Below are 12,716 nucleotides of genomic sequence, written 5' to 3'. Positions count from 1 at the left end.
TTACTATCATAGTCTGCGGGTAAGTAATCGGTGGTGAAAATGACATACAAGGTTCTCCCTGACAGGGGGGACTCCAATGTCGCCATGTTGTCTAAAAACACAATTCTTTAAAAACCGGACGAGTGCGAGTCGGACTCGCTCACCTAGGGTTCTGTACAAATTAAAATTTTAATATTTGTTGTTATAGCGGCAACAGAAATACATCTGTGAAAATTTCAACTGTCTAGCTATCACGGTTCATAAGATACAGCCAGGTGACAGACGGACAGACAGACAGACAGACAGCAGAGTCTTAGTAATAGGGTCCCGTTTTTACCCTTTGGGTATGGAACCCTAAAAAGGTCTACTTTTCATTGATGTGATGATAGAGCCTTGTTGGAGCCATAACACACAACTATGCTCAATAATTTCCAATTTTTTTTATTGCAGCAAATAAGACCATGGAAGCATATTATTCTTGTAGCTGTTGCCTCGTGCGCCCACCGGACAAAGGCCTCAAGACGCTATACAATCATCTCGACAAAGCAGAGATATATTATGATATGCTGAGAGAATGTTTTGGTTTAAATGTAACTATAAAACCCTTATCTTATTGAAATCATTTGGCAATTTCTTTGGCAACCTGTCCTGTAGACACATAGGATTCTAAAGTAACATTCAGGGCCTGATTTACCCACAGGCTAATAAGGCTAAAGCCTAGGGCGCAAGGACCAAGGGGGTGCGGCGGCGGCTCTGAGTTGAGACAAGTGGGGGGCGGATTTACATAGTCAGCCTAGGGCGGTCAGAATTCTAAGTCAGGCCCTAGTAACATTAACTGTTTATTTGGGCCCTAACAAATTAATGCTTTGTCATTGATTGTTTGTTTGTTGAAATTGAAGTAGCTGATTAGTTGTAAAGAACATTATTTTATTTTGTGTTCCAGCTAAGTTTAGGAAATGATGAGTGCGGGATCTGCGAGGTGTGCGTGGGGCGGCTGCGAGATGCGAGCGACTTCAAGCTGCAAGTGCAGCGCGTCCAGGACGTACTGCACAAGCGGCTCACGGAAGCAGTCCCTGCTAGTAAGCTATATGACATACCAGGCAAATAATACACTGGCAAAGTTGCTACTACTAAAGAATTGAGTGGTGGTAACTTTTAGACTTCTGAAGAACAAACTAGAGCAATAATAGCTGGATGCTTAAAAAAGTCTATTTTTATATATTATCAATTTATTTATTTTTAAGGGATTTTTCTGCCTATTTGACCAGAAGTGTGGTTTGTGAAATACCTAATTCAATAAAAACGTGTTGTACCTACTCAAATAAACTGATTTTTAATTGTTTTTAATACTCGTAACTTCATACAGGCTGGCAGGTTGATAAAGCACACACAATGATATAATAACATAATATCTTCTTTTAGCTGCAGGTGACAACATCAAAATCAAGTTAGAGAAACCAACTGGAGATGACGCCATTTCGCGTAAGTATCCTATATACAGATGTGCAAGTTGAGGAGTTTCCAAAAAGTTCTAAGATATTTTAGGAAAATTTCATAAGAAACAAGGGAAACTGTCATAAATTAATTTTGTTTCAAGCAGAAACGTCTGCGAACGATGCTATTAAGCCATAGACATAGTATAGTAGTTATAGACATTAAACCGAGCGACCAGGGGTAAGAGAAAGACGTATTCATGTATTGACAAGTTAATGTATGGCAGCATAATCCTTTTTCTCTTTCACTCTTATAAATTTCGGTATTTTGCCATCGCCTCCTACCTATGCTGCCATAACCCGACCATGAAAAAAAACACGGTCGGTGATAAGGACAAAGCATGGCACTATTTTCTCTTTCCTCTTATAGGAATCGCAATAAGACTATCTTTCTCTATCAAAGAGTGTCAGGCCCTTGTATTAAGCTTAGTTTAAGAAGTGTAAGACTCTTACAGTAGATGTCGCTCGAGCCTCCCTATGGCTCATATATGGTGGAAATATTCTCTATATTAGGTACTTGGTAGCTCAGATGGCAGAGCACTACTACTACTTGTACTAGTGATCCAGTCGTCGTGGGTTCAAGTCCCACTCAAGATATTTTTCCACTATTCATTCATTTGGAAACTCATATATGGAAATGAAAAATTTCGATTCCCATACATTTAAAGTTCAAAGTTCAAAGTGTTTTTATTTGTGAGTATATGTCAAACTGATTACAGTGGCGGTAAATAAATATTTGTAGCACTATACCCTGCCTGATGGCGTACAAAAACTTGAATAATTTTCTTACATACTAACTTGCGAAATAAATTTACATATCTATATAAATACCTAGTTATTATTAATATTAAAGCATTAATATTTACTCATATTAATAGCAGCAGATACACATTTTGCGCATGTTTTAGTCGAAAACTATTTTGCGTTACGTAATCTAATTCTTACACGTATGATAACAAACAATAGTTACGCGATACACGTTGGCCGGTTTTTATGTTTATTTTTTAAACTCACAATCACAAAGAACAGTCAAAAAGTATTTACCTAAACTTGAGTTGCATTCTATTTAAGATTTGTATTGTTAGAAGAGGTAATTTTTGACGAGACCTTTTTTGAGGGTTAAGTGTTTAATTAAGACATGCTTTCGGCAGGCGGTATCAAGCAGGAGAGGCCGGAGGTGGAGATGGCTGACAGCAACACCGTATCAGGTGTGTACTCTGGAAAGCTGTATCCCAACAGACTAGGATAACTATAGAAGTCTGATTAGAGCTCTAAAATGAGCCTACGTGTTTTGTACTGCTTGCGACTCATCTTGACAACGCAGCTTTGCAACGTCAAATTAGCATTATCGTGTACTTTTATTATGTACCTATGTTACAACTTCTTGAATAAACGTCTTTTATTATTATTATTATTAAATATTGTAATGCCGCACAATATGTTTGACATATATAATTTAAATTTAGCGTATATGTGCTTTTTACGTGGCTTTCCATCAGAAGAGTCCTTAATGCCCTTATACTCCAATATGTGCATAAGAATCCTTTTCTGATGGAAAGGACCCTTGTTTAATAGAGAGCCACGTAGAACATTGATTGTCCAAACACACCTTTTTTTAATCTAAGAAAACGGTTTGGCCAAGGTTTTGTTTATGTGTAAGGCCATTTTAAAAATTGTCTGATAAAATCAGGCGGTGTGGATGCCAACGCCAATTTGGCTCACCTATTTCGATCGCCGATTATGTTATGAGCGATATTACCAATAAAATGGAGGTGCAGAATACCGATTTGTGACGGTAGTATTTGCGTTTGAGGGACTTTTTTTAATTTAGAGCGATCTAATATTAAATCAAAAATTGGTTATTATATTGCGATTGACGCCAATTTCACTGGACTGGCCTTTATTCTACTTCCTAATATTAATTATTATTGTTTCAGTTGCTTTACACGAATGTACGCGAGCGCCCTTTGCTCAACCCGTTCCTACGTCGTCCCACAGCGTCTCGGTCGCGTCAGCTCCGAACGTTACCAAGCGCAGCTCCGATACTGGAGAGAAACCTTACGCGTGCAACAAATGCGAAAAAAGATTCGGACAGAAGGGCCACTTAAATGCTCATTACGCATACCATATAGGAAAATTCAAATTCTCTTGCGAATTATGCAAAAGGGGATTCGTGCATAAACATGAATATGTTACTCATATGCGGATACACACAGGTGAAAAACCATACGAATGTGATATATGCAAGAAAAAGTTTAGACAAAATGGCAACTTCAAACGACATAAAAATAGTCATTTTAAATATGATGAGAATCGCGTAGAGTTAGGAGAAATAACTACATGCAAAAAAGAGTCTTCAGAAGATCAAGGACCCGCAAAGTATTTTACGTGTGATATATGCAAAAAGCAATTTGTGGATAAAAACTATTTAGACGCTCATTCCAAACGTCATCCTGGAGATTATCCATTCACTTGCGAAATTTGTAGAAGGAAATTTAATACGCAGTTTGCCTTGAATACTCATAAATTTGATCACTCTGGAAGGAAACCTTTTAAGTGTGAAAAGTGCAATAAAAGTTATAGAACAAAAGGCGGTTTATATACTCATTCGTTAGCTCACACAGAGGGTTATAAGCACGCGTGTCACGTGTGTAATAAACGATTCATACTTAAGCATGACTTGAATATACATATGCGCCTACACACGGGAGAAAAACCTTATACCTGTGCAACATGTGAAACTAAGTTTCGCTATAGAAATTGCTTAAAGAAACATTTATTAGAGAAACACGACCAAGTTATGGACAAACAGTTCAATTGTGATACTTGTGGGAAACGATTTGCATTACAGGGGACTTTAGTAAAACATATGAACAAACACATTGAAAAGAAAAGGGCAGATAAAAAGAAAGACCTCGCATTTATGTGTGAAATATGTAGCAAACGTTTTTCGACAATAGGTATTCTAAAATACCATAAAGAAACACATAATGAAGAAAGACCTTTCGAGTGCGAAGTATGTCATAAAAAATACCAAACGAAGAGGAATTTAATGGACCACGTGAAGGTGCACGAGGAAAAAAAACACTCGTGTGAAGTATGTGGCCAGCCATTCAGGCATAAGTCGGCCTTGAAAGTTCATATCCGACGGATGCACGAGGAAAACAGACCACATGTTTGCAATATTTGTAAAAAGGCCTTTGTAGTTCTTGCTGAATTAAAAATTCATAATCGGGTACACACTGGAGAGAAACCATATGCTTGCGAAATATGTTGTAAGAAATTTCAGGGCCTGAGTGGGATAAAAAACCATCTTATAAATGTCCACCACGAGAAGCCAACGAGATTTGTTAAATTAAAAGAATTGAATAAATATGACTAAATTCAAAGTGACTTGTTGTGTAAAAGACATTGCATGCAAGATGGCATTGAGAAACCCCACCCATTTTTTGAGTTCCGTATTCAACTTACACCATTATAGTTTTATTTGTGAAACTTTTTTTTTAAATAAATTAATACAGAGGATACTTTTTGTCATGGGCGAAGTTTTTTCAGACAAAAATTCATTGATGGTACAGTATGTTCCTTTGATGAGCTCTGTCTTTAATTTGCTTTTAAACATTTGGGTCTCTTATATTTTGAGGCTTTCAGGTAGTGAATTGTATATTTTGGACGCCATGTCTAATATATTTTTCCTTAATAAAGCAGTTTTACCACTTCTCGTTTGTTCTTTTTATGTGCAAATAAATGATTATGATTATGCATAACACTGATTTAAACTTTCACGATGTTTACTCATTATTATTCAACAACGACGGGACTTAATCGCGTAAAATAAGTTTTAAATTTACCTCCGACGTTTCGAGGACGGCGTTGTCCCCGTGGTCTCGGAGAAGACTGGCTAGAAGATGTTGATGTCAACTTTAGTCAGTCTTCTCCGAGACCACGGGGACAACGCCGTCCTCGAAACGTCGGAGGTAAATTTAAAACTTATTTTTCGCGATTAAGTCCCGTTGTTGTTGAATAATTATGATTATGCATGTCTATATCTAGTATTTCTCGCGTTCGTATTCGATCTTAGTGGAAACAGTTCCGGATTAGATTTAACAAAAACTGCCACTTCGTAAGTATATAGGCTTGCAAGTGTCAGTATATTTAGTTCTTTGAAATAAGGTTTGCATGACCCATCTATTTTTAGGCCACATATATGGCACGAATGCATTTTTTTGCGCTCTGAATACGAGTGTTTGTTGAGTTACCCCAGAATATTATTGCATATCTTAAAATAGATTTGATATATCCATGATAGAGATCTTTAGGTATTTGCATACCAGTATGTTACATAGGTACACCTACCCTAACCACTAACCAAAGGTAGGGACCCTGGAAGGGTATGGCAAAACCTGTAACCACTTATCTGTATGCCCCAGTAACCGAGATATATAACATTTATTTTGCTAGTTAATTAATCTATTAGGTTATTATCATGTAAACGATAAAGGGATAGCACAAATCAATACGATTGCATCCGAATTACGTAACCGACCAATCAGAGCCCTTTCAATTATTAAACGAATTATAATCGATCGAATTTCTTTATCGTACGAGGGTTCTCTATCTAATTATATTGTATAAAAGCGAGGCAGAACGGCTGCGGATCATTCAGGATCGGAAAAGCAGCTTAATCAAGAAAACCTGAAGAGATCCGGAACCGTTTTGGCTGAATAGAAGAAATTAGTGTAGGCAGTATTTTAATACTTTGTTACGATAAATAAAAGTCAGTTTGCAAGTTCGAATTAGTTTATTTTCGTCTCCTTCGACCCGAATCGGCAGTATCGGCACTTCGAGCGGAGCGGCGTGGTGAGCTGGTCTCGATCTCGGCAGTACGAGTGGAGGCGGCAGACATAGCCGGTTTACTTTCTCCCTTCCCTGAGCCGTCGTTGCAGAAAAATTATAATAGTATGATATGTTGGAAACATCTAAATCATAAAAACATGAAAAAATGCTAAAAGGTTTATTTAGCGTGGTTTCTAACGGATTTGAACTCGGGACGATTGATCGTTTGTCTCGGGTCAATACCACTGAGCTACAGAGCCTCTGAATCAGCATATACCTAGCATTACATAGATCAGCTATACGCGTGCGCCCGTGAGGGACAAAACATAGAATATAGAATATAATTTTTATTGGTATTAATCATACACTGTCAGTTACATAACAATAACAGCTACATTCAAAAACTCGATGGCAATAAAAATATTCAATAAAATTAGTAACGAATTAAAAAACACCAAGTCCGACAATGAATTCTTTAAAAAATTAGCAGAACACCTGATTAAAAAAGCCTATTATACATTAAATGAATTTTTTCACGACCAATAATTATAATTAATAAAGTACCCATTATATAACCTTGTACAAAAACCTCGTTCTCCTCTTGAATAAACGTTTGCTGTGCCCTACAGGGTTTCATGTTGTACACAATTCTATGTTAAGTATAGGTTAAGATACAATGTGATATGCAATAAAGATTATGAGTATGAGTGTAATTACTTACAAAATGATAATAAATTTAGATTCACATGTCAATATTTTTAAAATGCACATAACTATAAATTAATAATGTCAACAGTTCGATAATTATAAATAACAATAAGATATAATTCTAATTACAATATAAAATAAAATACGCAATGCGACAATATGATTGGTCGAGTAGATTTGTAGCCCACCATAAACCATACTAAATTTACGGAGCGAATTTAAAAAAATGTGACTGTGACAAGGACAAGCAATAACAGCGTTTTCTCAAGTATTCTAATCATTGTGTGATTGAATTCTAATCTTCGTGTTTTTTTAGTAAATTCGGTAATGCTGTCTTTATGATATTTGAGTCAAGTTGCTATTTACGGTATTTTGTACAGTTTGACAATTTAGTACCTACTACAGATGAACCGGAAGGGAGTTAGATAAAGGTATAACAAAGCACATTCCGAGTAACTAGCACACTGAGGCTCAAGACAGAGTTGGCGCACGCTGGGAGAAGAATAAGATGTCCGGTAGTAGCAGCTAAGAAAGTGGTTGAAGTGGGCCGTCTCAAAGTGGGATGGGTATCGGCGCGGGTGGTGCTACTGGAAGCTAGGCCACTAAGATGCTACCGTTGCCTCGAAGAAGGACACGTGGGTGCGAAATGTGACAGGGGTATAGACCGCAGCAGCATCTGTTTCCGCTGCGGACAACCCGGACACAAAGCTAGAGAATGCTCTGCTGCTGATCCGCACTGTGTTGTCAGTAAGGCTGCTGGAAATCCAGCGACACACTCGCTGGGTGGCAAAGGTTGCCGTGGTGGAAAGCCCCAAAAGGGCAAAAAAGTAGGTAAAACAACGACCGAAAGTGGATCTTCCCAGATACAACCTGCTGATCGGCCCAGCAACCAATCTCAACTGGACGAGGCGGAACGCATGGACACCACAAAATAAAATGGCTCTTAAGTGTCTGCAGGTGAATACTAACCACTGTGTCATGGCCCAGGACCTTTTGGTGCAAGCTATGGCGGAATGGCAAATAGGTGTGGCTGTGGTCTCGGAGCCCTACTTTATCCCCAACCGGGACGACTGGGCCTCGGACCGCAATGAAACAGTAGCCATCATAGCACCCGCTACAACTGGAACCCTTGAGAATGTTGTGAGAGGGAGGGGGTTCGTGCTTGCTGTTATAGGTGGCATCGCTGTCATTGGCGTGTATTTCCCACCTAGTCTCACGCTCCTTGAGTTCGAGCAGGTGATCTCGGATGTCGGCGCTCTGGTCGGACAGATATCTCCCATCCCTGTGCTGGTCGCCGGAGATTTTAACGCCAAATCCACAGCGTGGGGATGTCCAGCGACAGACGTCAAAGGGGAAGTTCTGGAAGAGTGGGCGATATCATTAGGACTGGCTGTCCTCAACACCGGGTCGGAAAGCACGTGCGTGAGGCCACAAGGCGAGTCCATAGTAGACATAACTTTTGCGTCAAACGCATTGACACGCCGTGCTCAAAACTGGAGGGTGGTGGTTGATGCAGAGACGGCATCGGACCACCGATATATCCGTTTCGATGTTGTTACGCTTCCTGCTGCCACAATGGGAAACCGACCCGCTGCAGGGGACAGTCCAAGGTGGAAGGTAACGAAGCTGGACAGACAGCTTGCAAAAGAAGCGGCCATAGTCGAGTCTTGGGGGCACAGTATTGGTCCAGCGGAAGTAAGAGTTAAGCATGAGGCCGAACGACTTGGCGCTGCAATGATCCGCGTGTGCGACGCAGCGATGCCGAGGGCTAAACCTTTCTCGCCGATGCGACGAGTGTATTGGTGGCGACCGGAACTCCACCAACTGCGGAACGCTTGCGTGGCTGCGCGTCGTCGGTACACGCGAAGCAGAAGAAGGCGCATCCGAATCCAAGGAGAGGAAGATGCTCTTTACGAAGGGTATAGGGCCGCTCGTAAAACACTGCAGACTGCTATCGCGCAGGCCAAAGAGGCTGCGTGGGAAGAATGGTTGGAAACGCTCAACAGGGATCCATGGGGCAGGCCGTATCGGGCCGTAAGACAAAAGTTCCGACCCTGGGCGCCCCCACTAACCAGCAGTCTCCAGCCAGATCTCCTGGAGCGAGTCGTCGGTGCTCTGTTTCCAGAAAGGGGCGAGTTTGTACCGCCGGCCATGGCGTCCACCACAAGACCACCAGACGTGATAAGGGATGTTCCACCAGTCACAGAGGTCGAAATGAGCGCTGCTGTCTTGAAACTCCGCTCCAAAAAGACAGCCCCCGGGCCAGACGGCATACCTGGGCGTGCCTTGGCAGTCGCACTCAGCGAGATGGAGGAAAGAGTCAGAGACCTTTTCACCGCGTGCCTGACTCAGGGGCGGTTCCCCGATAGGTGGAAAATGGGCAAGCTGGTGCTCCTTCGGAAGGACGGACGCCCACCTGATCAGCCGTCGGCCTACCGCCCCATAGTGCTGCTCGACGAGATGAGCAAACTTTTTGAGCGCATAATTGCAACTCGTCTCGTCAGGAGCATGCAGCCGGGTCTGAGCGACTGCCAATATGGCTTCCGCCCGCAGCGCTCGACACTGGACGCGATTGCCCGCGTAAGGGATTTTGCCGAGGAGGAGCTCTCTCAGGGTGGGGTTGTGATGTCCGTGTCACTCGACATTTCCAACGCATTCAACACCCTACCCTGGGAGACAATAAAAGCGGCACTCAAATATCACAACGTGCCCTATTATCTGCAAAAAACAGTGGCGGATTACTTTGCCGGGCGCGTTGTGGTATTCCCAACTAAGGATGGCTGGGGGAGGCGGGAGATGGCGTGCGGTGTTCCACAGGGCTCGGTGCTGGGCCCGCTCCTGTGGAACATCGGTTACGACTGGGTCCTACGCGGGACCACTCTACGGGGGGTCAGCATTACCTGCTACGCTGATGACACCCTCGTTTCGGCCTGCGGCAGGACCTACAGGGAGGCCGCCTATATAGCCACAGCAGGGGTTGCACACGTGGTGCACAGGATTCGGGCGCTAGGTCTGGAGGTCGCACTGCACAAATCCGAGGTTCTGGTCTTCCACGGGCCTCGGAACAAACCACCGGGGGGAGCCCAAATTACCGTGGGAGGAATTTCCATCGCCGTCGGGTCGACGATGAAGTACCTAGGACTCGTTCTCGACAGTAGATGGAAGTTCGAGGAACATTTCAAGCGTTTGGCTCCGAAATTGCTTTCAGCAGCCGGAGCGCTTGGGCGGATCCTCCCAAATCTGGGCGGACCAGGAGGAGCCTCCAGGCGGCTCTATATGAGCGTGGTGCGCTCAATGGCGCTTTACGGGGCACCAATATGGGCGGGCACCCTGGGAACTCGAAGTGCGGCCCTATTGCGTCGGCCGCAGCGGGCCATAGCTCTCAGGGTGGCCAGAGCGTATCGCGATAACTCGCACGCAGCAGCCGGCCTGCTAGCCGGAAGCCCGCCTTGGGACCTTGAAGCCAAGGTTCAGTCCGCGGTCTATTGGCGGGTGCTGGCAGCAAGGAGGGAGGAAAACTGGCCCGCCCCTCAAGAAGTTCGCAAGTGGCGGAAAGAATCACGAGAAGTGCTATATGAAAAATGGTCGGAGCGTCTGGAGATCCCGGGAGCTAGCCGGGACCTGGTGGCCGCTGTTCGCTGAACGCAAGCACGGTGCACCCTCCTTCCACCTCACACAGCTCCTAACGGGGCACGGCTGCTTCGGCTGGTACCTGTGTGAGAGGGTGGGAAGAGAGCCGACGACAGCGTGCCACCACTGTGATGGAGGAGCCGTGGACACGGCTCAGCACACGCGCGAGGTATGCCCTGCATGGGCAGAGCCTCGCGCTGCGCTGTCCGCGGCTGTGGGAGGAGACCTCTCACTGCCGGCGCTAATACGCCGTATGATCAGCAGTGAGGAGGCATGGGCGGCAGTGGCTTCCTTTAGCGTCACTGTTCTAACGCAAAAGGAAGCGGCAGAGCGATCGCGCGAGGACGACGCGAACTCGCTCCCTCAGCGCCGAAGGAGACCAGGTAGGCGGCGAAGAGCCTTCGCATCAAGGATAATGCCGCCTTAACGGGACCCAGCGGGTGATGGGTCGGGAGTTCCATCACCCGCATGAACAGGTTCGAGCTGGAAGGCCCTCGAGTGTTCCGAGGAGCCTTCAACGAAGTAAGCTGCTAGAGCGGCCGTAAAGAATGGGTTCGCAAGAACAACGCCGACGGGGTATCGGAGGTCGACAACCGAGTTCCCGAAACCCCGTCTACAAAGCACGCGGCGGAACACCCCAGGGGGTTTAGTCCGTGGGAGTCGGACATACCCACTAGGCTTCTCCCGGGCCAGTGGGATCCATAAAGGATTCCCCCTGGGTCATCAAAAAAAAAAAAAGGCAACTTCGTTTAGCGCAGCAGGCCGAAGGTTAACTCTTTCCGACCAGAGGGCAGATAAAGGTATAACAAAGCACATTCCGAGTAACTAGCACACTGAGGCTCAAGACAGAGTTGGCGCACGCTGGGAGAAGAATTCATCGCGAGCAGGTTCGCTTAATTCAAATAAATAAGTACATTTTGCTTTTATTTACCTAATTTTTATACTAAGGGCCACGGACTAGCGTCGTTTGAGCTACGTCGTCCAGTTGGCGCTATGGAAAATGACGTCGCTATGCATTTGCACCAACGCTGCGTCCAGCAGCAGCCATAGAGTTGACTAGACGACAACGCTCAGGAGACACCAGTGTGGGGAAGCTCTTATAGATTTTATTAAAACTTTAGGAATGAGTCGGAATAAAAGGCATTCTTATTTGTTTTTATATACTATATATTATTATTATTATTTTATATACCTTCCAGAGTAGCAAAACAATAGATTTCTACATTTGAAATTATTTATAGTTTTTTATTTGCCAGAATTATTGTAGTTAGGTACACTGAGCGTCAAATACTTCGTAGCAATCAAAGTAGTCAAATAGTTCGGTACACCATATATTTAGTATGGTGTACCGAACTATTTGACCACTTTGACTGCTACAGAGTATACTCATATGACGCTGAGTGTACATTCGATATCAAATATAATTTATTAAATATTTACAACTTAAATTCCTGAGAAAATTCATAGTGTTACAAATGTAAAATCTAAAGTAATACTACTTAACATATGAACATTTCAATTTAAGCAGTGTCACATAAAAAAAATACTTTTGTTTACACAATCTTGTAAATAGTAATTTGTCAACCAAATACAAATATTAAGGGATAAGTCTTAACTACTAAAACTTTCTTAAAAACTTGTCTTTGCTATCACATCACGATGCATCCTACAGTCACACTCATTTTTAAGGAAATTATCCCTTTTATGGCACATTCCGCGGTTGTGGAGATTAATGGGCTCTTCCTGTCGAGCGCCATATTGGTTATGACGCCTCGTGACTAATTTCTTTGTTTTTGCTCATTAAGGCCGTTCCATCGGTTTGCCGCTGTCTTTGTCACATTTCGCAAGAAAGAACGGGAAAGAACATACGCGCCAAGTATAAATTTTGATCGAATTTTGTCGGTTTTTATTTATTTTAAAAATGTATGAAATTACTATTTACGTTAAGGTTGTTTTTTCTTCTTTTTTTGTTTATAGTATCACATAATAAATAACCGAGTAAAGTAGGATTAAAAGTCCGAGTTAGAGGTTACTTTGGGAATTAATTGTATCAAGCGAAAAGTCATAATT

The 12,716-nt window shown here is 43.0% G+C and overlaps 2 protein-coding genes across 2 annotated transcripts; both read left to right on the top strand.

Annotated features, from left to right (window-relative positions):
• The first annotated feature begins 430 nt into the window (after positions 1-430).
• Positions 431-4,881, top strand: LOC134752136 (gastrula zinc finger protein XlCGF57.1-like). The gene is made up of 5 exons (XM_063687725.1): positions 431-569; positions 923-1,058; positions 1,402-1,461; positions 2,624-2,680; positions 3,410-4,881. Exons 1-5 carry the CDS (start codon positions 441-443, stop codon positions 4,852-4,854), a joined length of 1,827 nt encoding a protein of 608 aa, XP_063543795.1. The 5' UTR covers positions 431-440; the 3' UTR covers positions 4,855-4,881.
• Positions 4,882-10,656: 5,775 nt separating this feature from the next.
• LOC134752423 (uncharacterized) lies at positions 10,657-11,154 on the top strand (the record flags this gene model as incomplete). The annotated part of the gene is made up of 1 exon (XM_063688134.1): positions 10,657-11,154. A coding segment is annotated over one exon (417 nt), but the record flags the coding sequence as incomplete, so codon positions are not given.
• Between the last annotated feature and the right edge of the window lie 1,562 nt (positions 11,155-12,716).

The sequence above is a fragment of the Cydia strobilella genome, chromosome 24, assembly GCF_947568885.1.
Source record: "Cydia strobilella chromosome 24, ilCydStro3.1, whole genome shotgun sequence".
Lineage (NCBI taxonomy): Eukaryota > Metazoa > Arthropoda > Insecta > Lepidoptera > Tortricidae > Cydia > Cydia strobilella.
Note: the sequence above shows the minus strand (reverse complement) of the source record. Positions and strands in the feature narration are given on the sequence as shown.